The 25,003-nt window shown below is 43.5% G+C and overlaps 1 protein-coding gene across 1 annotated transcript in view; it reads left to right on the plus strand.

The window, feature by feature from the left end:
• Positions 1 to 25,003, plus strand: part of cacna1g (calcium channel, voltage-dependent, T type, alpha 1G subunit) — a 196,140-nt gene that overhangs the window by 118,425 nt on the left and 52,712 nt on the right. The window contains exons 11-20 of the mRNA XM_061232631.1: positions 9,510 to 9,661; positions 10,423 to 10,608; positions 11,543 to 11,657; positions 11,995 to 12,150; positions 15,746 to 15,811; positions 19,302 to 19,395; positions 22,032 to 22,216; positions 22,652 to 23,122; positions 23,508 to 23,608; positions 24,553 to 24,676. Coding sequence (XP_061088615.1) covers positions 9,510 to 9,661; positions 10,423 to 10,608; positions 11,543 to 11,657; positions 11,995 to 12,150; positions 15,746 to 15,811; positions 19,302 to 19,395; positions 22,032 to 22,216; positions 22,652 to 23,122; positions 23,508 to 23,608; positions 24,553 to 24,676 — 1,650 coding nt within the window. The remainder of the gene's footprint in view (positions 1 to 9,509; positions 9,662 to 10,422; positions 10,609 to 11,542; positions 11,658 to 11,994; positions 12,151 to 15,745; positions 15,812 to 19,301; positions 19,396 to 22,031; positions 22,217 to 22,651; positions 23,123 to 23,507; positions 23,609 to 24,552; positions 24,677 to 25,003) is intronic.

The raw sequence follows: 25,003 nt of genomic DNA on the forward strand, positions 1-25,003 counted from the left end.
CTGGAAGTTTTATAGGTTCTCTGTACCCCCATCACTGCTCTCTCTCTCTTTATTTCTTTCTTTCTCCCTCTCCCTCTCTCCTCTCTCACTCACACACCTTTTCTTTCTTTTCTCCTTTGTTTTCCCCTCTATTTTCTGTTTCCAGAGAGCTTTATTTTTAAACTCTTTGGCTGAAATGTTCAGTGCTTCTTACCTCAGAAAATACTCAGCTCTTTTTAAACTTTCAGTATTCAGAATACCTCTGTTATGCACCCTATTATATTAGTTCTAGTCACTGATCCTTAGCCAAAACAAGTTCTTTGTCTGCATAAAGGGCATTTTTTCATTATTTTGTTGTTGTATAAGAAGTCGATTGACTCACTATCTATGTCCAGTTATATTTATCCAATTATTACTGAACTAGATCGGCTTTGTGCTTTATGTGATATTAATGTGCAGCACTCTGTGTGTTCGATAGATATACATATATATACGCTCAGTGAGCACTTTATTAGCTATTTAGTAGACTTCTTTTTTAGACTTATTGGTCTTCTGCTGCTGTAGTCTATCCACTTAGAGATTTGACGCATTGTGTGTTCAGAGATGCTCTTCTGCATACCAATGTTGTAATGTGCAGTTATTTGCATTACTGTCACCTTCCTGTGAGCTTCGACCAGTCTGGCTCTCCTCTGACCTCTCTCATTAACAATGTGTTTTTGGCCACAGAACTGCTACTCACTTAATGTTTTTTCTTATATGCACCATTCTCTGCAAACACAAGAGACTAGTGTGTGTGAAAATCCCAGGAGATTAGCAGTTTCTAAGATATTCAAACCAACCTGTCTGGCACCAACAATCATTCCACAGTCAAATTCACTTTGATCACATTTCTTGCCCATTGTGGCATTTGGTCTGAAAAACAGCTGAACCTCTTCACCATGTATGCATGCTTTTATGTTTTACAAGGCATTTAGCAGACGCTCTTATCCAGAGCAACGTACAGTTGATTAGACTAAGCAGGAGACAGTCCTCCCCTGGAGCAATGCAGGGTTAAGGGCCTTGCTCAAGGGCCCAACGGCTGTGCGGATCTTATTGTGGCTACACCGGGATTAGAACCACCGACCTTGCGTGTCCCAGTCCTTTACCTTAACCACTACGCTACAGGTCGCCCTGCTGCCCTGCTGCCATAAAATTGGCTGATATATTTGCATTAACAAGCTGGTGTACAGGTCTACCTAATAAAGTGCTCAGTGAGTGTATATTGACAGTACAGAAATATGGGGCAGATATACGTAAGTAGAATAGAGAAAGGAGAAAGAACAGAGAGAATGGGGGAAAACAAAGGGAGAATGGATATGTGAGCCACACATTCCAGAAGGAGGGCCTGCCCAGCTCCGTGCCTCTTTAGCAGATCCAGACTGTGTTTCTTGGAAAGGGACCTACTGAGCACTCTCTAACACGCTATAGCTCCTCAAATCTGACCATGCTCTAACTATTTAAAACAATTTGCAGAATCGAGAGTGTGGTTTTGATTTGAGGAATCAAATACCACCCTCGCACCCCCAACCCCCCCCCCCTAAAACTGACACGCACACACACACGCATACACCCACACACATGCAAGCACACACGCACGCACGCACACACCCACACACATAGACGTGCACGCACACACGGAAACACACACACACATAAACACACACGCGCACACACATACACGCAAACCCTCCCTCCCACCCTCCCTCTCTCTTTCCCTGCTGGCTAAAAGTCACGTCAGCTTGCTGTGCCAGAGTGCATTGTAATTGTTTTGTCTGCTTTGTGCTCCCTTAAGGAATAAGGTCAGCGCTCTAAAGCGGAGAGTGTGTGGAATCCATGGCGCCTAAGGCTTGTGAACCCAGCCCCTCCTGCTGGTGTAACCAATGCCTTGCTGGCCCCTCCTGCCCGTGTAACCAATGCCTCGCTGGCCCCTCGGGCAGCCTGCCTGTGCCTCGCTGGACAACGCGTTACACACAAACACTGAGGATTTCTGACTTAAAAGCGTGTCATCACAAACATTATCTAATGGAATTATACGTTTTGGAGAAGACTTAAGGAGGTTCAGATGAGCCAGAGAAGCTCTTAGCTCCAGTTAAAACTCTGGATAGCTGCTTCATGGCCATTATATCCAGTATATCAAAGCACTCTACCATGATTTGGTGCCTCTAAACGAAATAAAACTTTTACAAAGTGTCATTTTCTTCTTTTGAAAAATAAATAATTAATTTAATGACACAATATAAAAGGGATGTCAGAAGCAGTCAGAGCCTCGTTAAAACATAAAAACGTTTGTTTGTGCAGGGGGTGGCTGATGCGGTTATGTCATAAACTTGCAGGAATGTTCGGCAACTCAGCTACAAGTTTATTCAATTACGCTAATTCAGTGTAATTGTGATGTTAATGGCTACCAAAAAAAAATGAGAGTAGTCATAGAGAGTAATTTACAAATTCGTGGCATGGCTCCTTTAAAACCTAGCTGTGCTGGAGGCAGCTGTATCTGAGGGGTTGTTAGATCAAGTAGGGATGTTTTTATTCTCTTGTGGGGGAAGAACAGAGCGTCTAAATGGTCTTTATAAATCCAGCAGTTGTGTCTCAGAGGGAATTGTACAAGATAAACTACTCACACACATGTATAATGGATGCAGTGTATAGGAGAGAATGGGGCCAGCCTGCTGCCTGTGTACCCCATATAAAGGACTGGCAGTGAAGTATTAATGGGTAATGGGGTGGAATGGATTTGTGTCCGGCAGGCTTTTATATAGTCTCCCTCTCTTGCATTGCATGGTACTGCATCCCCTAGAGCTACTGGGACAAAGGAAATTCTCCCATACTGACAAATGGAGCACTTAGTTTCCAAATCAGGTCCGCCCCAGCTTGTTTGTAATTATGAGCAATTGGAAATTAATCAGCGCATTTCATTTCATTATCGCTAATTTAAAAAATATATGTTGACCTACGAAAAGAGTATCTGATTTACTCTCTATACGAAAGGGATGATAAGTGTGAGATTTAAGCATGAACATACTCTCTCAGAATGACATGATGCTTGTGCTGCCTGTACCTACTGTATTAATGTGCATGTGTGCCTTCTGTTTGTTCAATGATTGTAAAAGCGGAGGTGGAAAGTCAAGGGGTCAGAAAGTAGTTCTCCCATGAGTTTCTTCCACCCAATAACTCACTAATTACTGTAGTTCTACCTCCTGACAGAAGATTGCTAATTAGCAAATCCAGGCAATTGGAACAAAATACTGGAGAGGACCTTTACTATCCAAACCTGGATTTTCCACCACCTGGGTAAAAGAGGAAAGACTTTGTATTTTAGTATTGCAAAACATAGAGTTTGTTATTCAAGTTTGACTGGGTGTCTGGGTCCTTACTGGCTCAGTACAGATGCAGGCTTACCCATGTAGCCAAGGCAACTCAGGTTTGTGCCAGGGCAATAGCTAACTAAGACCAGGAATGCATAGCAACAGGAATAAACTGATTCTGGCCAGTCAGGGGTTTAAGTGGCTATTATTGTGGTCAGTAATGATTGGCACTCACTCTCCTATTGCGCTGTAAGGCTAATGTGGATAATAGTGCAGGTGAGTGCATTAGAGAAGCACACACATTATGGCCACACTGCTTCTTGTGTGGGAGTGGGTGACACAGCAGTCACATTCTGATTTCCATCTATGGGGAAAAATGGAAAAAGAAAAATGTTTCAAAATGAACAACTAAGACTTCTTGCTGTCTAATAAGGGGTAATTTTTTAGCCTTCATTAAGATGGTTCATATTCCTTCTCTGCCCTTCAGTGAAAGTGACTCACAATTTTGGATGATGGAAGTTAAAATAGTCACTGTAGAAGGCTTGTTCAACAGGATTCATTTCACAGACACGGATCACTCAAGCTCCTGTTTCCCTCCTCATAAGTGATGATAATAACGACAGTCTTACCCAAAAAGAAACATTTTTAATTCTGTACTTAACCTGAACTGAAAGTTTGTCCACTTGCGTAGACAGGTGTGTTGTGCTTGGTTAAGATCCCGAACACTGACACAGGCTGTGCTAATGGAGCGCAGAGACCAGGCCAGCAGCACACATGAGCTCCTACTCCTTCACACACAAGATGAGCTGTGAGGTAAACCCAGGGGCCCGCCTGTGACACGCACACGCCGTGGTTCCCACGCGTGAGGAAGCGGACCCCTGGGCCGGGAGCCCCCTGCCTCAGACACGCTCCAGGGCCCCGCTCCAGGGCCCCGCTCCCAGTCTCTCCCAAGCTCTCACACAGCCCTACCTTCCCAAAGCCAGAGGAGGAGCTGTGGAGCCAGGCTGCTGGGGCAGATCCTGCCTGCATGTGCACTTTCCCTCATGTTAAGAGCTTTACCTTTTATGGTCTCCTGATGGAATACTTGTCTGGTCGCCAACAATGTGACACATAATTCCTGGCCCTACACTATTTATACAGGGCTGATTTCTTCTTAGCCTTCTGCCTTTTTTCTATAAACGTTTCACTCTTTTGGAGGAGCCCCCTGCCCTCACACACACAGTGCACAAACACCGGGCTGTTGGTCCTTACCTGCTACCCTGCCACAGTGTTCGGAGCTGCTGGAGGCGGGGGTGTGCTGTGGTTATTGTTGCTGTGGAAGGTCACAATGTGGCTTTGGAGAGGCTGCGTTATCAGTGGAGGCCTGCCTTCTGTCAGGATCCCCTGTTGGCAGCCGGACCGAGGAATGTTCTTAGAGAAGATTCTGGAAGCCCTGTTGTGAGCAGAGCGGATTCATGCCCATTGGCAGTCTTTCACCTTGGCTCATGCGGGCACCTGCAGCGCTATGCAGGGCAACGGGTCAGTCTGTGAGCAGACATCGTGCTGGAGCACTGGTCTGGAGTTTGGGAATCCCCCTCTTTCCTTCGCTGTGGAATATGAGCACATTCATTAATAACACAGCGATGTGTGGCATGAGCTAAGTAGCAGAGCAGAATGATGTGTTAAGTGCGCTGTGATACACTTAACGCTACACTAACCACAGGTGAGGATTTTCTAGCACCCAGAACAAGCACAGAGGGGAAAAAAACGCTGTTCATTCATGATCCAGTCAATGTTTGCTTACAGAACTTTTTTGACCTCACTCGAAAAAAATCTAATATTATTGTGATTCTCGTTTTGTTTGTTTTGTTATTCTTGTTTTGCTTGGCCTACAGCTGTGCCGTTCTTATGTTTGCTTTTTCTGTTTTGTCACCATTGACATTTTTCCGAGGACTGTGTTCTTAAGCTGCTCACATAAAAGCCTCACAAGACTCATTTGCAAATATGCATCTAATTAGTATAACATTTAAACAGATAAAATCCACAAAATATAAAAATGTAGATTTTTGTAAAACTTTCTACCCCGGTACCACTTTTTGAATCAGATAATCCACAAATGTGCTGTGAATTCTTTTTGGGGAAAGGGTGCTTGTGGTGTTGGGGGCCCATGCCCCTGCTTGTGCTTGACCTGATGAAACCCTGCTGGTACAACCATCTCTGACCTTGTGGTGAAGCTTTGAATAATAATCTCAGGAGCATTAAACCATATGTGAGATATTCAGTGCAGTCGTCATTATGGCCATGCAGATCCAGAGGACGGACTGGAGCCTGAGGTTCTGGGGCTGCAGAGCTTTCATACGCCAGGCCTGGCTGCTCTGATCCTGTCTGTAGGGGTGCGGAATTGGGCCGCTGAGCTGGCTGTGGCCACTGACAGGGCAAATCCAGTATTGACAGTGACCAACACTGCCGGAGCAGCAAAGCATCTTTGCTATGTAAGCCTCAAAAGGCAACACAAATCCTAGTCCCTCCTCCGTGGGCCTACGCACACAGGGCTAAACCCATGCATGGGCAACCAAGGGTCCGCTTTTTAGTTATGTTATTAACAGAGACTCAGATAAAAATCGTTTGCTAAGCCTGGATTAAAAACACATTTATTTTTACATGTATTTACCAGCATTGTTAATGAGAAAACAATCTCTCTCACACTTGGAGAGGGGCCACCGCTGGCCTTTTGCCTGCTAAGAAAGCGTTCATGCCGAAGTACAGAATTAATATTTCTGCAGCACAACCTGGAGGCGCGTCCGTTTTTTGACAATGGCAAAACAAAGAGCTAGTTAGGCCACAGTTGTTGCTTGTATTTCTCTGCATCCGTACTCGTATGTCCTAGTTCAATACTCACAAGTTAATCTCACAAGCAGTCAGCTGTTGAGCTGTAGCCGCGATCCGCAGTAAAACAAGTCGGCCATCTCAAATACACTTTCACCTGTTAGAAGCTGCAGAGAGAGTGCACTCTCGGGAAGGAAAGTGCCTAAAAAGGTGCAAATACTTATCACTGGGGCGGTACCCTCTAAGTACATAAGATTGTACCCCTAGCCAGCAATATATAATTTATCCTTTTTCTGCTTGGAACATTTGTTCCTTGAAGAACAAAAACGCACCTCCACTGTCACTCTATGATAGTGTGTTTACTATGTAAGAGTTTAATAGTATACTCCCTGTTTTATATTGGTAAAGTAGTGCATTGCCCTTCCCTAAACATTCCAGATATAAGTCGCTGCTTTTGCCTGATGGAACCCTTCAGCGAGGCCCTTGCTTTGTAAGTGGCAGTCTCAGTCTTTTCCCTTTGCTCCCCTGTAGCGGTAATCAGTAATCAGAAGCCAGCTGGTAAGATATAGCTCTTGAGACGCGGCTGTCAAAATGGTCTGGTGTTTTCCAAGTGGTGCCCTGGGTCACAATGCAGGCCAGAAAAAATACGGAAATTACACAGAGAGGGTTGACAACATGTTTCCCTCGGAGCGGGGGGGGGGATGGGGAGCATGAAGGGGGGGGGCACAGGCAGCAATGGCGTTCTCCATTTGAACGAATTTGAACTACAAGGGAAAGCATCGTAATTGTGAACACTGCAGCAATATAACTGATAAATATCGTGAGGCATTCAGTATGGTCCTCGGTTTCCGTTCCGTCAAAGGGCAGGCTCTGTAGGTTTAAAAGGTGACTTCATCACAGAAGCGAGCTTGTTCTTAATGGAAATGGCCCTGCCTAACTCCGCGCTGTCCTGCCATTCTCAGTTATGACGTTGTCAGAAGCCATTCCCTGGCCATTAGCTTGAAGTCACCACAGGAGACCTTGGACCATGGCGAGTCTAACAAATTACAACACTCTATCATTATGTACCAAGAAATGCAATAATATTAGATTTATCTTCATTCAATTAGTTTTAATTTGTTATTTTTCATTTTATGCACCATATGTCATTCACCCCCACCCCATTCCATATTACACTGAAATGCTTTTGCAGGCCATATCATTAAAAGGGCAATTAAAAAGTTCACTCCCAGATTTATCATAAAAAAATGAATATACTGTACACTGAGCTTTAATATAAATGCATTAAAGTGTCAGTTGTCTTTACGGTAGGCATATGTGTTCCTTTGAGGGTATACTGTACTGCATTAACAGGAAGAGTTCATGCTGTTTTAGGAATGCTAAATGTGTTTTATGCTGTTTTGTGCCAGCTTTCCTTTCATCATGCTCCACTAAGACTGGAAGTGTATGCTTGAATAGATGCAATGTCTGTTTTCCAATCCTTAACACTTCATACAAATATTTTTCCACTTCCATGATAACACGGTTATCAACATTATCAGTTATACTCGCATATATATATTGTTCTTCTGACATAACCAAACTGTATGTGCTCTATGGTATATAGTGCTTGGTAGATACATTATGAAAATATATTGCCTTAATGTATCAGAATACTGGTAGTAAAACACTACTTTATTCACAAATTGGTTATGTGTTCAAGCAATCCTACAGAGCATCTCCTGGATGCTATAAACCTACTGTATGTGACTGTGCGGGATGGGAGTGTGTGTGTGTGTGTGTGTGTGTGTGTGAGAGAGAGAGAGAGAGAGAGAGAGAGAGAAGGAGAGAGAGAGAGAGAGAGAGAGAGAGAGACTGAAACTTTAAAATCTGTTTATTTGAAATTGCAAAACATGAAAATCAGACATGAAAAATTGACCAAATCGCTGGAACTGTTTTTACATAACCTGAAACTGTTTTTCCTCATATACATAACAAATGATGGAACCTCCTGACTTGCAAAAAGCAAACTCAAGGCATTCTGGGAAAGACAAAAAGATAGAGGGGGAGAGAAAAAGAGAGAGGGAGCAGCCCTTTCACCAACACTGTCTGCCAGTGTTAATCCTGAGCAGGTCATCAGAGAGTGGCCTTGCTTTTAAAGTTATGCTTGTACTAGCAATTGCAGCTATTCAAGGCAGCTTGTCATTTCCGTCCCCTACATTGTTCACCTTTTGCTCCTTGAGGCACGGAGTATTGGCTGAAATAACAGGAAATGGTCAAACCAATCTCTCCTCTCTCCTTCACTGCTCATCTAGTTCAGTGCTCTGCCTACTCTGGTTTTCACAGCTGGAATATAATAAATAATCAGAAAGCTAATCAGAATCACACCGTATGAGCAACAAGCATTTATTTTGGTCTATATATATAAGTATATTTGTGGATAATGATTATTTGGTCAGTGTGTTATTTCACTCATGTCCAGTTCCACCTACTGTGCTGTATGAGTGGAACTACTGCAGCCTACAGCATGCGTACATTTTACACTCTGCATAAGGTTGGTTGGAGGCAGAGATGCATTAGAGCAATGCCAACAGTGCTGGGTGCTGCTAATGTAAGCAGTCTGTTATTACCAGTCTGTGGTGGCCTGCCAAGTTAATGATTTCACTGAAAAAAAACTGTTGTTAAGTACTTTCATTGCTCTCCATTGGTCATTAAGTGCCCCTCCATCATCTTACATACTGGTGTCCGCGTCTGGGGTTTTCTGTAAGATACGGACTGCAAGGGTTTACATAATTTTTTATCTACTACTAAAAATGTTATCATTACCAGAGTGTATTATATTCACATTCACTCTACTCACAAAATAGACGTGGATAGTGGATACAACTTCAGAGAGGCATTTGTCTCTTTCATCTCTATATCTTCCTTTCTCTCTCTCCGCTACTTGGGTTGTCGTATCCCAGGTGGAGTTCTTTGAAGACACTCTGCTTGTTTGCCTCATGTGGAAGTAATAGTCCCAGCATTGACACAATGATTAAGAGACAGTGCATTGTTAAAGATTTAAATGTGCAATTATTCCTCAGAGCTAATATCCTGCTCCGCGGGTCTTTGTTTCACGAGCAAACAGTTTGCTCTTGAGTTCGCTCCATCCTTTTCAGTTCAGCTGTGCTCTGTTGGCATACGTCAGACTGGCAGTCCCATCTGAACAAGGCTGTAAAAGTACAGTACAGTACATCGTGCTGTGCAAGCAAACCCCTCAAGCTCCTTCTCACACCTCTCACAGTGTCTTCATCCTCCCTTTCCTCTGTCTCTCATCCTTTGCCATCACTCTCTCCCCCTTTCTCTATCTCGCTCTCTCTCACACTCTTTCTTTCACTGTCTCTTTTCTTGTATCTTCCCCAGCCTGATGAGCTGACCAATGCCCTGGAGATCAGCAACATTGTCTTCACTAGCCTCTTTGCTCTGGAGATGCTGCTGAAGGTTCTGGTGTACGGGCCCTTCGGTTACATCAAGAACCCCTATAACATCTTCGACGGCATCATCGTGGTGATCAGGTGAGCACCTCAGCATGAATCTCCTCTCCCTGTCCAAACCCCGCTGTAAAATCCATCTATGACCTGCTTAAATGACCAGCTACCATCTGTTTCAAAACACATCTTCAGCGTTTTTTTTTAGCAGGGAAGTGCTGCTGTACTCCATTACCGCTGGGACTCTCATTCTTAAAAGTGTCTATGGTCATATTTCTGCACAGTGCATTTTCCTGTTAAGGCTCTAATGGATCAAGCCAGCTTATGGATTCCCGATGGGCTGCCAGTTTACCATTTAGCCATTTGGAATCATTTAGGGTGGATATATTAGGATTGATTTTTATAATCCATCCCTGGTTGAATCCTTTCAAGGCAATTTCCGGATAAATCCGAAATGTTCGTCAGCCTTTTTGAATGATGTTGTCTTAAAGCAGCAGTTTCCTTCGCGAAGGTCACCAATCCCTCTTCCTTATCAGCCTTCCCAATGTTTATATTTTTTCAACGAAGCAAGCACAAAGTCAACCAGAACACTTGCCAAAACAAATGTGTAGCTCAAGCGCACTCCTCTGTCATGTGATTCTATTTATTTTAGATTTTAGATTTTTTAGATTTAGATTATACTTCTTATCAGAATTCTATATGGTGAATTTTGGGGAGACCGTACTCATCTTCAGTTCACTTCCACCACAGTAAACCTGGTCATGATGGCCATTACTTTAGCAGTAGTGAGCTTACTTTAAGACGGATCAGCCAGCATATAAACTATAAAATGTCTCTCTCTCTTCCAGTGTGTGGGAGATCGTTGGCCAGCAGGGTGGGGGTCTGTCGGTGCTGCGGACCTTCAGGCTGATGCGGGTGTTGAAGCTGGTGCGCTTCATGCCAGCTCTGCAGAGGCAGCTGGTGGTGCTGATGAAGACCATGGACAACGTGGCCACCTTCTGCATGCTTCTCATGCTCTTCATCTTCATCTTTAGGTGGGACTGACAGGGCTGAACTGCTGAGAAAGTGCCAGTGAAGAAACCGCACTCTCTGAAAAAAAAGGGTCCGTCGGCTTGTCTTCATAGAGGAAGACTATTAAGTTCTTTATGTAACCCACTATTATAGGTGTGAAGTGTGAAAGCTGGCAGATAAAGAACCATTTTGCCGTTGATAACGAGATCGGATCCTTCTATGGAATCGCAGGGATCCTTTTGGAACTGTTTTTTTTCTGAGAGTGTGGCTAGCAAAAGAGATAGTGTGAGAGAATATCCTCTTAGAATCATTGAAATGGGAAACAACGCATACCCCTCAAAGGCGTGTTGACCTGAAACTTCAGTAACCTCCAACACTATCTAACACTATCTGGCTGTAACCCTGCACCATAAGGGTTCCCTGTATACAGGCTGAGAGTATTTTGAAGGTTTCCTCCGAACATAGAGGGACACAGTAACAGTCACCTTCTCCTTATGTCACCCAGGCAAACATGTGTAGGTTACACAATGTGTGAGATTATACGAACTGTGGAACAATGAGAATTAAGATTCAAAGCTGGAACTCCCTCCTTTCAGAAATACACTCCCTGATGTTTCCTCCTCGGGCTGGGTCCCTGATCAGCTTGGCTGGGCTTGGCAAGCTTAGTGCAAAGAAATATTTTAAAAAGGTTAGGAAGAATGTGCTGTGGACTCCTAACTGGAAATATGTAGCTATATAAACACCCGCTGCTTCTGTGAAGGGAAGCCAAGCTCACCAATGTAGAGGCGGCATACCAAGGGCGCAACACAAACCTTGATTAATGGATGTTATTTAGAACTAAGAAAAGAAAAAACGATAAAAAATTGATTGAAATGCATTGCATTTCTTAACCTTTCTTCCTCTTTCTCGCTGCCTCTCCCTCTTTCTTTTTTCTCTGCTGCCATGTTTCTGACACAGTATACTGGGAATGCACCTGTTTGGCTGTAAGTTTGGTTCGGAGCGAGATGGGGATACTCTGCCAGACCGCAAGAACTTTGATTCTCTGCTCTGGGCGATTGTCACAGTGTTCCAGGTGAGACTTTGCAGTGTTAGCAAGTGCACAGTAATGACTGTTCTAAGGACATGCCAGCCATGTTAAAGCCCCTTTAACACACCTTTGTCGTTTGTTTTATCATCCTGGAAAGTGGTGCCCGTTTAACATACTAGGCTCATTTGTTTTGTGTGCACTGAATCTTTGGGAGTGTTAGTACTTGTGTGTACATTGTTTGCTGCTGTCATACATCTGATTGTATCTTGTATTTCGATTGATTGATTGATGGTGGTTTTACGGTTTATTCCATGTGTTTGTGTTTGTGTGTGTGCATGTGTGTGCCACACATTGTGTTGATGGTGTGTGTGTCCCACTACAGATTTTGACCCAGGAGGACTGGAACAAGGTGCTGTACAACGGCATGGCCTCCACCTCTCCGTGGGCAGCACTCTACTTCATCGCTCTCATGACCTTTGGCAACTATGCCCTCTTCAACCTGCTGGTTGCCATTTTGGTGGAAGGGTTCCAAACCGAGGTAAATTCACTCAGTTCTCACTGCACCTCTATCTTTTTCCTCACTATCACCCTTTCTCCCTCTCTCTTCTCTCTTTCCCTCTCTCTTACAAGAAGAGATGCATTTTTAACTTGTTTTTCCAGCATTGCTCTCCTTTCTGCCTCCTCTCTCTGTTTCTGTCTCTCCCTCTTTCCTTCTCCTCGTCTCTGGCCATGCATTATTCAGTGAGCGGTGATCAGTGTGTCAGACCACCATGAGAGAAGTGTACTTAAATTTAACCGGGCCCGGTCATACAGTCTAGTCTTCCAAACTGTGCATTCCTTCTTTTTGTTTTGTCTTATGCAGCTCTTTATCACTTACCACATAGCAGGGATTTCTCTCTGACATCTCAAAGGCTAAGAAGACAGAGACAGCCTTGGGATAAATTGTGGAGTTGAGGTTCTTTTTAAGATTTGTGATATTCGAGAGGCCAAACATCATTTTTTTAAATAAAAAAATGTCAAATTGTTTTATAATAGGACCTCGGTAGAATGCGATTCAATCAAAGGGGTTGGACGCCATTTTGATTGAACTGAAGGTGGTCTGCCTCTGCTCTCTCTCTCTCTCTCTCTCTCTCTCTCTCTCTCTCTCTCCCTCTCTCCCTCTCCCTCTTTCTCGCTCTCTTTCTCCCTCCCTGTGAGCTGTAATAACACCTGTGCTTTGATCCTCTATGCTTTCTGTGAAGACAGCAGGGGGTGGACGCATATTTAAGAGATTGTAACAGTGTACCCCGTTATGTCTCAGTAAGTGAGCAGCAGGAGGGGAAATGTGCGAGATGTGCGCGGGACACGTGCGTCGGCCTGGTGCGCTTCAAGGCCCTCCCACACAGCATGCGGCTCCCACACTCTATTCCAAATGCTCCCATGTAACAGTCTAGCAAGATCCAATGACATATGAACATTGAGAAATAAAACAATATGAACCATGTAACAAATTTTTGTTCAAATAAATCGTTCTCTTTTTCATTCTCAGAGTCAGTTCAGAGTGAAGCCCGAATATTGATGGGCTGGGAAATCATTACACAGGAGTGTGTGTGTGTCTGTGTGTGTGCGTGCGCGTGTGCGTGCACGTGCGTGCGTGTGTGTGTGCATGCGTGCGTTTGTGTGCTTGTGTGTGTGTGTGCGTGTGTGTTTGTGTGCGTGTGTGTGTGTGCGCGTGCGTGCATGTGTGTGTTTGTGTGCGCGTGTGTGTGTGTAGCAGACTATTTCATGCACAGGCATCTTGGCCACTGGGATCCCAGGGTCCCCTCTGCCAGGTGTACCAGCCTCCAGGGTGGCACAGCATTCACCTGCCAGAACAAAATCTGTTTGCCAGTGCATAATTCCAGCAAATAGCTGCAATGCATTCTCTGTGCTCTTCGGCTCTAGGCTTTACACAAGACCTTTAGAATAAAAACATGACTGTCTCAATCTTTAGTGCACATGTGCTTTCAATTCATGCCATTTAAAAAGGCATGACCAAATGTTGATCTGTCTCAATCCGTCCTCCATGCTTTCTGATAGGAGCTTTCTGTAGGTGCTGGCACAGCAGGAGCCCTCTGCAGTGCCATCTTGGATCTATCTCACCCAGTCCACCGTCCAATACTGTAACTCTGTATGTCGCATTTGTTTTTGAGAGATGCACAGAAATACTGTTCTTAATATGCCCAGTGCATTGGCCGCAGAAAAAACCTTTCCAGTGTCAGCCATCAATCAAGCGTTTCGCATGTGTGTAGACAAGGTCAACGAGCCTTCTCTGTTCTCATCTTCCTTCTTTTATTATCCTCTGAATATGTTTGGTTAATGTTTTTTTTTTTTTTTTCGGTCTTGTTTTCTTCTGCAAACTTAGAGCATATTTTTAGTCGACTGAACTCTGCCGTGCGTCAGGGTTGCTAGGCAACGGCAGAGTGAGTGACGTGTGCGGAGCGCGCAGCTATATCGGCTGGACAGATGCCCTGCCACGCACACAGCGTTTCTGCTTCCGTCCATAGCACATAGCCTCCTGACACCTGCCAGAGAAAAAAGTATTTTAATTGTATTTTTCTGACATAATACATTGTCTTGGATGATACAAACACGTTGCAGTGTAAAATATTTCCAAAATACATTATTTATTTCGTTTTTATTGAATGGTTCTTGTAAGTTTCAGCGCAGTAGAATAGATGGTTATTGACATTAGGACCAGAGACGCTGAAGGAACATCCGAACCGTCCGTGGTGCTGTCTGACACCAGCTCTCAGACTCACCTCAGAATGGCTGTTTACTGTGCATCAAAAAGTTTATTTTCATTTCTCTCGGGTAGAAAATGATGGCCCGACTTGTATCTTTTTTTGTAATGTTGTTATTGTTAAAAGTTTATTTTTAAATTTTATGGTGGGATGTAAAGTGACCTGTGACATGCACTGGAGAATGTTGCAAAAGGACCTGCTGTCTGTATTTGTATATGCTCAGTATATGAGCTTATTTTACAAGCAAGTATAGTTCCCTCCTGTGAGGGGACCCCAGTGTACTCTACAGCAGTGGTTTTTAATCTTTTATGGGCCTAAGGCACCCCAGATATCAAACCAGAACCTCAAGGCACACCAACTTAAAATCATCGTAACCTATTATGAAGAATGTCACACATTACTATTATGGTATTAGTTAGATTTGCCCATAGGTTACACCAGGCTGTCAAAATGAGTATCAGGCAGAAATAGGCTGATTTTAATTAGACAGGCAATCAAAATTTTTCTAAAAATATGTATTGAAATGGTTCGGAGCACACAAAAACATTGCTCCATTAATAGCACAATAAAACAACAGTCTTTTCACAAGGAACAGGTATACTGTAAATACAAACACACACGCACACATACACACCAGTAGCCGCGCTATGCTGGGTATTTCAACATTTGCGTTTTATACTAATTCACTTAATATTTGTGCCATAGTAAGCCCACGATAATAGAAAGAAAAGACTGTAATCGGTGATACAAATACAACTTTAAAAGACCAACAATGACAAACATGAATAACCCATTATCTTACCTGGCAGCATTCCATCTAACTGCCCCATTCTCCCCCCCAGAACTACATTTCTTTCCACAACCAAACTGAATAAATGAGAATCTGAAGTAGAAGTTATATGATTATGGGCAAACGTTTTTCATTGTTAAGAAACAATGCCTGTGCATACAGTATAAAATTCACTATATAAAAATTAATTTGATCCTTCAAAATTCCAAGGCACGCTTGCCATTGCCACGTGTCGCAGCACACAGTTTGAAAACCTCTGTTCTAAAGTAACGGGAATCATCTTGTGAACGACATCTTTCCCAGGACAGCCATTGTGGTTGTTTTTTTTTTTAAAGCATTAAGCTTTAAAAAAAGTTTTTTTAAAAGCTTTTGCGCCTGTATTGTCCCTACAGAAAGCATCCATCTAACCCATTTTCTCTTGCATGTACTGAACTATATCAAAGCACATTAATTAAATGCGTTTCTCATGAGCTTTCTTACTGGCATGTTACAGTCTTCTTTACTTCTTCAGTCGGAAACTCTGCTCTGCTGCTTTGGCCACCTTTATCTCTGTGATCAAATGTTGCACATTTCCACTTCAGGAAATAGCCAAGCGGGAGGACATGCATGGCCAGCTCAGTTGCATTCAGCTTCCGGTAGACTCAGGGGTATGTAGCACTCTGCATGTCTTCACCAGTGAGACTAACCAGGAGGACTCCACGTCTGTGTGCGGTGTCGCTCGTGGTTATTTCTGTGGTCACAGACTTGATTTGAAGTCCCCCCACGGGTTCACAGTTTCAGTGCTTTGGCTTCAGGCTGAGCCAAGGCCCATGGGTACACGTCCTACTGAGCTGTCGTTAACAGTAATGATGCGGCTTGTATTCCTGGTGAAAACAAGGATGTCTGGCACGTTCAACCAGATTTCTGAATTAAGGCACGACTGGATAATTAAAAACCAGAAGGCGCTTCTGTTGATGTGTTATCCGACTAAAATGAAGGTGAAATGAAGATGTTTCAGTCCATGCTGGACATGACATAACATGGAGGTAATCCTATATTCCTCTCAGAAGGCATAATCTGGCTTGTGTAGGCATATTTCAGGAGTAAGCTCTAGAGTGGGGGTGTCCACAATCTTGTCCAGAAATGGCCATGAGCATTTATTGGGCCTTAGTGCTGGGCTAAAGCGAAAACCTGCTCCCATGCTAGCCCTTTTTGAATGAGATTGGACACCCCTGCTTTTGAGAAATTGACTTTTCTAAAATGGCTTATCTTTATTCAATATGCATGATATTTTATGATATGTTTTATAATAATAATTAGACCAGCAGAATTGGATGAAATCTAATTTGGTTACTAACTGCAGGCATTTAGCTGGGGAAGAGAAGGTCATGGGATGACTGTACTGGTCTTTAGCAGCCAAAGCACTGTTGTTTGATGGGTGGCGGTGTCGCAGGTGCACTTGACCCTTTGGAAGGGACTTTGAAGCGGGTCTGTTGTGTGAGTGGTAACATCAAACATAAATCTTCACCTCCATGTCTCCGGATGCCCCATCATGTCACAGACTTCATCCCAACAGCTGTGCTAGGTGACACAGTGTGGTAGAGGGATGGGGGGGAGGGAGGGGGGATCCCTGCACAAGCCTCCCTGGCTGCTCCACAGCTCTGTCACCCTCCCCTGCCCAGCTGGGACCCCCTCAGTGACCCTGTCAATCACAAACACAGACCCCACCTCTCTTTTCAGCTCTGGAACCTTCAAATTAACATAATATTGGGGGATGTGTCAGTTACTCGTTTCAGTGAGGTCATCTGTATCAATTAATCAAGTTAATTCTCTTACCTCTTCTTTCATAATAATACACTAAGATCATAAACATGCAGTGCTATACTCTATATTAATTTCATTTTTTTATATAATTTTGTTTATTTTGGAAAATTGAATATCATTTTTCATATTTATTACAAACGGAATCAGAATTAGCTTTCTGGTTTAATAGGTATCTACGTATACTGCATAGTATTGTTAATGTTTTATATATTCAAACAGATTTCCATTTGTATAATTTTTGCTGAGAAACTAAGCCCTCATCTTATAATTTTTTTTTATCAATCACAGTAGAGTCTCTGTAAATAAACCTTTTACACACTTTAAATATTATTCTATCACAATTTCATAATTGAATACCTGATATTAAACAGTTACCATTTACTTAAAATATTATTTTTTTAAATACAGCAACAATGAGAAGATAAAATATAAATTGCCTATAGCATAGGACTAACCAATGATCCAAATATATAGGTAAAAGAGAAGAAAAGGGGAATATGAGAAAGACATAGAAACAGCTCTGGTTCTAGCTGTTGTTGCATACCTCGTGTTCTGGAGGTTATGTGACATGAAAGCGGAGAACAAGTCAAACCAAAGTGAATTCATTAATGAACCATTTGTCTCACAGCTTGACTCCCTTCTCTACTCAGAAAGGTAAAGCGGGAATAAGGACTAAGGTAGCCATACCCTGGGCTGACAGAGCCACCCGTCTGCCTGCCACAGACCAGGGAAATGAGCAGGGCCCATGGCCCAGTGATGGCTGTGCTGTGAGTAAAACCAATAAGTAGAAAAGCTGAAGAAAACCTCTCCTCTATCTGTCCCATTGGCCAGCAAGGGTGAGAGGGGGTGGCTGGGTACCCATGATGCTTTGCGATTTTGCTCTGCTCAGTATATCCTATCACAGCTGTTATTTTATTTTATTTTTGTCACCTGGGGCAGTGTTCTTCTTTGCTATCACAACTTGTCGAGCTTGCTTACGGTACAGGGACCGTGGTGGAAGTGTTCTGTTTTGTGTGACTTGCTTTGCTGTTACATGTACTCCATTGATGAGACCCTTTTTCACTGTTCCTTGTCTTGTTATAGATGTCATGTTGATTTAGACGACAAATCACTCGTGTTTTGTGATGTGTGAAGCAGATATGGTGCAATGATCTCATTGGTTTATGGTTTAGTGAATCACAATGCCATTGGTTATTTTCGAATTCTAGGTAGGGAAACAGACATTGCTCTAATTCAGAAACTGAATGTTTTAAAACCAAAGGGAGCCATTGCACCAAGGTCAAAAGGTTTGTCAGAATTATCAACACAATCTCAGCCGGCCTGTGAGTTTCATATTTTGATTACAATCAGAATTGGAGTTGGAAGCATTTCAGTACAACAGTATAATCGGCATTAAAGCCGAGGAAGAAATGGATTTGCAATAAATTGCCATGAATTGCAACTTAACATCCCCAACTTAATTGACTGCTTTATTAAGGTCTGCTTCATTTTTTTATTTTTATTTTACCGGAATTCCGAAATTCTTTCCGATTGGCTACAGTTTATAATGGACACAGTGTATACAATCTTATAACGGAAAAATTAATTTGTGTGCTTATAGAAGAAAATTGGAAGAAGAAGTCCTTGGGCAGTAAGATCCACAGGGCACATCCACCATCTGCAGCTCTGCCCTGCTGTAACAGAAGCCTATCAGAGAAAAGAGGGCAAACAGTTCTGACAAACCACACTGGGTTGATTATATTTGTATTAAACCACACTGAAACGCCCTTTTCTCACTCCGCCATCAGCGCTGTTATTTTTTTCAGACAGGCTGAGGATGAAGATATGGCCAAACAGAAAGGAGAGCCTGGGGACAGAAATAGCTGAATTAATTTCTAGCGAGCAGGCACTGCATCTGTGGAGCTTTATTAGAGAAGGGAAAACACAATGACAAGAATTATGAATTCATTTCCCATTATTACAATTAGATAAATTGTCAGCCGATTATTATTATATATCTCTGTCTCTACAAAAATTGGACTTTTGGGGAGGGGGATTCAATTGGCCTCGGAAAAGAAAGGTTGAATTGAATTGTTATTTTGCAGTTGCGAGTAAGTGAGCTCCTTTGTGATTGCCCGTCTGTGTTTGAGTGTGGTATAAGACAAAAGGCTGGGATCTTTACCTTCCATGTACGCACTGTGCCAGTGTAGGGGCCTCTCTCTCTCTCCTGTACTGTCTGTCCCGTGACCTCCTGGAGCACGCACTCGCCACTCTCCTCCTTCCTCTTTTGAATCCGTCCCCATCCGGTCCTCCTGTGCCCGCCCTGACCCCTGCCCTCTCGCCTGTTCTGTGAAGGGGGACGCGTCCAAGTCTGAGTCCGAGGCTGACGTCTACGCCCGCAGCATGGAGGACATGCAAGGCAGTAAGAAAGATGTGTCCGCATCATCAGGTGAGCTGTTCGCTGTGTGTGCCATAAAAATAAAGCTATACTTCTAAAGTATGTTCCTAAATATACACTCAGTGAGTACTTTATCAGATTTTATTAGACTTATTAAGTCTTCTGCTGCTGTAGGCTTTCCACTAAAGAGGTGTGACTCGTTATGTGTTCAGAGATGCTTCCTGCCGCTGGTCTAACGTCTGCTTATTTGCGTTACTGTCACTGTCCTGTCAGCTTCGACCAGCCTGGCCGTTCTCCTCTGACCTCTCTCATTAACAATGCATTTCTGCCAGCAGAACTGCTGCTCACTGGAGGTTTTATTGTTTGTCACATCGTTCTCTACAAACTCAATCATTCCACGGTCAAAGTCACTTAGATCACATTTCTTCCCCATTCTGACATTTTATCTGAAAAACAGCTGAACCTCTTGACCATGTCTGCATACTTTCTTGCATTTAATTGCTACAACATGATTGCTGATTAAATAGTTTCATTAACAAGCTGGTGTACAGGTCTACCTAATAAAGTGGTCACTGGGTGTATATAGCTACAAGCTACCCATGATATCTAGCTACTAACCAATGAGTAAACTAGCAAACATATGTTTAAACTCTCAAAAAGTCATGGTTACCTGTTTTGGGAACTGCTGCATTTGTGATGCAGTTATATTTAGTAAGTTGAATAAATGACGTTTGCCTTTTCTGTATGCACTATGACTGTGATGGACAGGTTTTTTTTCCATTCCCATACTATAATTCATCGCCTGCCGTTACCCAAAGCACATGACTCAGTTATTCTCAGGCTTGCCAAGTTAGACTGCAAACCACATTTAAAGGGTAATGTAATCATGCTTTTAAAATATCTAATAAAGTTTGGGAATAGTTTTGGAAGAAAGAATTCAGACATTTGGTCTCAAGAAATTCTAATATTATAAATACTCTGGTTTTGTAAAGAACCAACATACCAGAAGGTTGCGACATTGGTGATTCTAAGCAATCTGACTTTTAATGTGCTCATATACGTAAATTAGTGCAATTAATGTGTCTATACCTATGTATTTAGTCTAGCTGTGAAACAGTCAGACCATTAAAACATCTACGTATTTCTGAATATTTTTAGGCTGGCATTGTTCTGTTCGAGAGCACACCTCTTGATGTATTATACACACCTCCTACATGTCCTGCTGTGTGCGACTGGATTTTATAAGTGTGTGTGTGTGTGTGTGTGTGTGTGTGTGTGTGTGTGTGTGTGTGTGTGTGTGTGAGAGAGAGAGAGAGAGAGAGAGAGAGAGAGAGGGAGATGTACTATAAGCAAAAGAGTGTGTGTATTCAGGAAGAATGGAAAGAATCATGATTCACACTGGTAGAACACCACTGAAAGGTGACATTGTTTGATAATTGGCTGAAATGTACGGTTTACAAAGTTCCCACAGGCAGAGTTCCCAGAAAATACCCTGTATTCAATCATTGTATTCCCTTAACGTTTGAATAAAGTCCTTAACGATCAAATGAAAAAGGTAGCTTTATTTACAAACACACTTTGGTGACTTTGTTTTGTTTTGGCTCTTCTGTGGTTTGAAAGTAATTAAATTACTCTTAATTGTGAGTCAGTTAAGCAAAATGTTAATTGAATCCTGGCTAAAAGAGAAAGTCTATCCACATACTGATATTAGCCATACGTGATATTAGTACATTCCCCCAAGCATTCTGTATACAGGCTTGGTATTTCTCATCTTATTCTCTCAGTTCTTTCTAGTAAAGATGAATCATATTGCATTGATTCTTAGTGACATCAATGTACATTTAATATAAAATCTGTTGTTCCTTACCTTTATGATACACCTTCATTTGTTTAAATAACCAAGAACATAAGCATTTTACAATCAGGCTAATCTGACCATCAAACTATGAATGCATTTAGTGCTTCTCTTTTCACTGCCAATTGCAATTTATAAATCACACTGCTGTGAGGTGGTGTACATGCAGTTTCAACTATGAGTTTCAGGAAGTATTTAAATAAAAAATAAATTGCTTAACTATTTCAGAACTTTGATGTACATGTCAGCGATTATAAAAAGTAGGCTTTTTACTGGGTGTCATAAATCAAGCAGCCTTTCACCGCTCTAGATTTATTGAGGTGGTATGTCAAGCACTGATGTCAAAACATGAAGAAAAAAAGTTGTTGAAGGAAATGGAAACTTCCCCAGTTTAAAATGTATTGCAGACATCTTTACTGGGTAAAACTACCATATCTCGCATACATTTTACCTTTGGAGAATATGTAAGTACAGAATAAGAATATGTAAAATCTTAACTTAAGTTGAAAGTATAATGTATACCACAGAACACATTCATATGGATTGGGTGAAACATGTCTAAAAATGAACTTGTTTCAAAAGTGAAATCTGTAATTACAAATTATAAAATGCCGCTATTAAATTTTCTCACAATATTAAGATGGTAAATGTTTTGCAGTTATTTAGCGCTTTTATCCAAAGCGCTTTTCACTGATGCCTCACACACACTCACACACCAACAGCAACTATTATTCTTATTCCTTTTTTTGTTTTGCAAGCAATACACTGTAAAATGTGATTATAGTTATTGCCGGGTTTTCCGCTCCCTCCAATTGTGTCTGTTCCCTTATAGTGGTGCCCAGCAATGGGCATGTGGACATGAAGACCAGCCTGACTCCTCCCCTCATCACCCACACTGCTGCCACGCCAATGCCCGTGCCCAAGATCTCAGGTGGGGGGGAGCTGGCCCTGGGTTTTGAGTCCCGCAGGGGTAGCAATGTGTCTGTGGATCCCAGCTTCCACGATGCCAAGTCACCGGTAAGTTTAGCTAGTCTCAGCCATCCTCAAAGTAGCCAGTAGCCAGAGTCTCTTTCCTCTCATTTCTAAATAGTAAATGACTGCATTTATGAAGCTCTTTGCAGTTGATGTCATTCACCAATTCACACAGACACACTCACACACCAACAGCAACCGGCTGCCATGCAAAGTACCAAGCAGCTTGTCAAAAGCAGTTGGGGCTTAGTTGTCTCGCTCAGGGACACGTCGTCACACCCATGGCGGGATCAAACCGGCAGCCGCCCGACTGCCAGATGACCACTCTTACCTCCTGAGCTAATGCGGCCCCATTTTTTCTAGACTCTTCTAGAATTATTTTCTTCAGTCTGAGGTACTGTTATGTGCTCGCGGCTCCCTGGGGTCTTGCGGAAGTCATATCCTGTGTCACATCCTGTCTGTCCGCCGTGTCTCCCCCAGTCGAGTGCACGCAGCTCCCCGTACGCTCCCTGGAGCACGGCCAGCAGCTGGAACAGCCGGCGGTCCAGCTGGAACAGCCTGGGCCGGGCCCCCAGCCTCAAGAGGCAGAAGCGGCAGTCCGGGGAGCGTCGCTCGCTGCTGTCGGGGGAGGGCCAGTCCAGCTCCGACGAGGAAGGGGGGGTGGGGGGGACCTCGGAGGGCGACGACGCCTCCCTCTCCCGGACCGACTCTCTGCACCAGCACCGGCGCATGGAGTCCCTGGAGACCAAGAGCTCCTTCGAGCTCCCGCCCGACACGCTCCAGGTGCCCTCCTACCTGTACCGCTCGGCCAGCATGCACAGCACCCGGCCCCCCAACCTCAGCTCCTCCGACTGCAACGGGAAGAGCTCCCCCAGCGCCGCCCTGCCCCCGCAGCTGTCCCTGGACGACCCGCACAGCGAGGACGACAACGCCGACGATGAGGTCAACATGGTGAGCGACGAGGGGAGAGATCGCCCCCACGTTTCCACCATTCACCACCCAACCACACCACGCACCTTATTCCAATTCTAAATTATGTCATCATTGCTCTTTTCGCTAGGCGGACACCCTCACCCACAGCAACTCGGTCGATTAATTTTTAGATATTACCCGTTCGTGCGGCTGCATATCTTGCCGAAGTGATTCAGTAAATAATATACAAGCAAAATCCGAGTAAGATACATCAACCCCCACATGGCAATTGCATCTGCAGCATTATTTTTAGATAACTGCTGTGTCACGGCTGGCTCTGCCGATTGAAACGAGATAACCGAACGCGGGAGATTATGTGCCGCGCAGTTTCGGGAGATGCTAACGTCCTGCTCCTCTCCCCCAGAGTCGCAAAGCCAGGCTGTTCCGGTGGTTCGAGACGAGGCAGCCGGAGTGGTGTCGCCAGAGGAACACCTGGTCTCTCTACCTGTTCCCCCCGCAGTCCAGGTGAGTGCTCCAGCACCCCCTACTGTTTGCCAGAGGGCGATGTGTTACTGAGAGAAGCCCCTCTGCACCATGTGCGGGGCCTGCACTACCTGCTGACTCTTTTGGGGCATGGGTGTGTGTCTCCATGTGGCTTTGAAGTCTGTGCCTCTCCACATTCGACTTTATCCAGGAGGAGCTTATTAGAGGGAAGAATAAAGGCAAGCCTTGCATGTTACTGTACAGTCTGTCAGTGTTTGCACCATGGCACTTTACTACAGCAATTAAACATCAAACGAGGGTGCTTCATCCATACCCACTATCTCCTGACGAGGCAGTCTTCGGCTCTTCGTTTTTCTTTTTGCCTCTCGGCCCCTACTGTTTTTCGGCTATTTGCTGCCCTCAACCCATGAAGCCTGAAGTTACCCCATAAGTGACCTCCATGATGACTTAAAGAGTCCCTTTCAAGCCTCTTTTCACCATCATGTTCTGTATAGTTAACTGCAAACACTCATTGTACACTGTACTGTCTATAAATGACATCCATCAGTCCACCACATCTGTAAGTACAACGGTCATGTTGTGGCCCCATGGGACCACAGTTATATATGTTATATACACAGCACAGACAGCCTTTCCCCATTTCACCCCTCACTGGAGAAGCAAACGGACTCCTACCCTGCCGAGAATGTTGGCATGACAACATGCTTGAACATCTCTGCTCCTTCTATTTGCTTGACTCTAGGTCCTGAATATGAACACTTCAGTATGGGGAAGATATAAACTAGTCTGTTTTAGTTTGTGAATAGTGTATACCATTTGTGTCAATACATGAGACTGTAATGATGCGTTTCATCATTTCATTTTAGATTTCAGATATTGCTTTTATCTGATTTATTTTATAATACGTTTTCCTTGATAATTGAAGTGTGTATGATAACACTGACAGTGGTGTGGATATCCGGCAGGTTTCGTGTCACGTGCAGTAAGATCATCAAACACAAGATGTTTGATCACATCGTGCTGAGCATCATCTTCCTCAACTGCATCACCATCGCCATGGAGAGGCCCAGGATCGATCCTACCAGTGCTGTGAGTTCCATAGCAACACTGGCCGGCTTATCTGTATGCATTTCTATGAGCTGATAGGTTTATTATTCTTCGCATAGGTTTATTATTCTGTGTAAACATGTTACATATAAGCCCCTGCTGTCAGATGATACCATGGTCAGTGCATCACAAGATAACATTGTACTCCACTCTCACTCAGTGACTTGATGTTAAAATCCAACGCTGCAGTTTTCCAATTATCAGTTAGCAAACACACTGGGTATCGCATTTTACGCTGATTTACTTGCTGTCCCCTTTGAAAAACACACGTGTTCACACAGATGCACACAGACATGTGTCTGTCCTTCA

The sequence above is a fragment of the Conger conger genome, chromosome 2 (assembly GCF_963514075.1).
Source record: "Conger conger chromosome 2, fConCon1.1, whole genome shotgun sequence".
Lineage (NCBI taxonomy): Eukaryota > Metazoa > Chordata > Actinopteri > Anguilliformes > Congridae > Conger > Conger conger.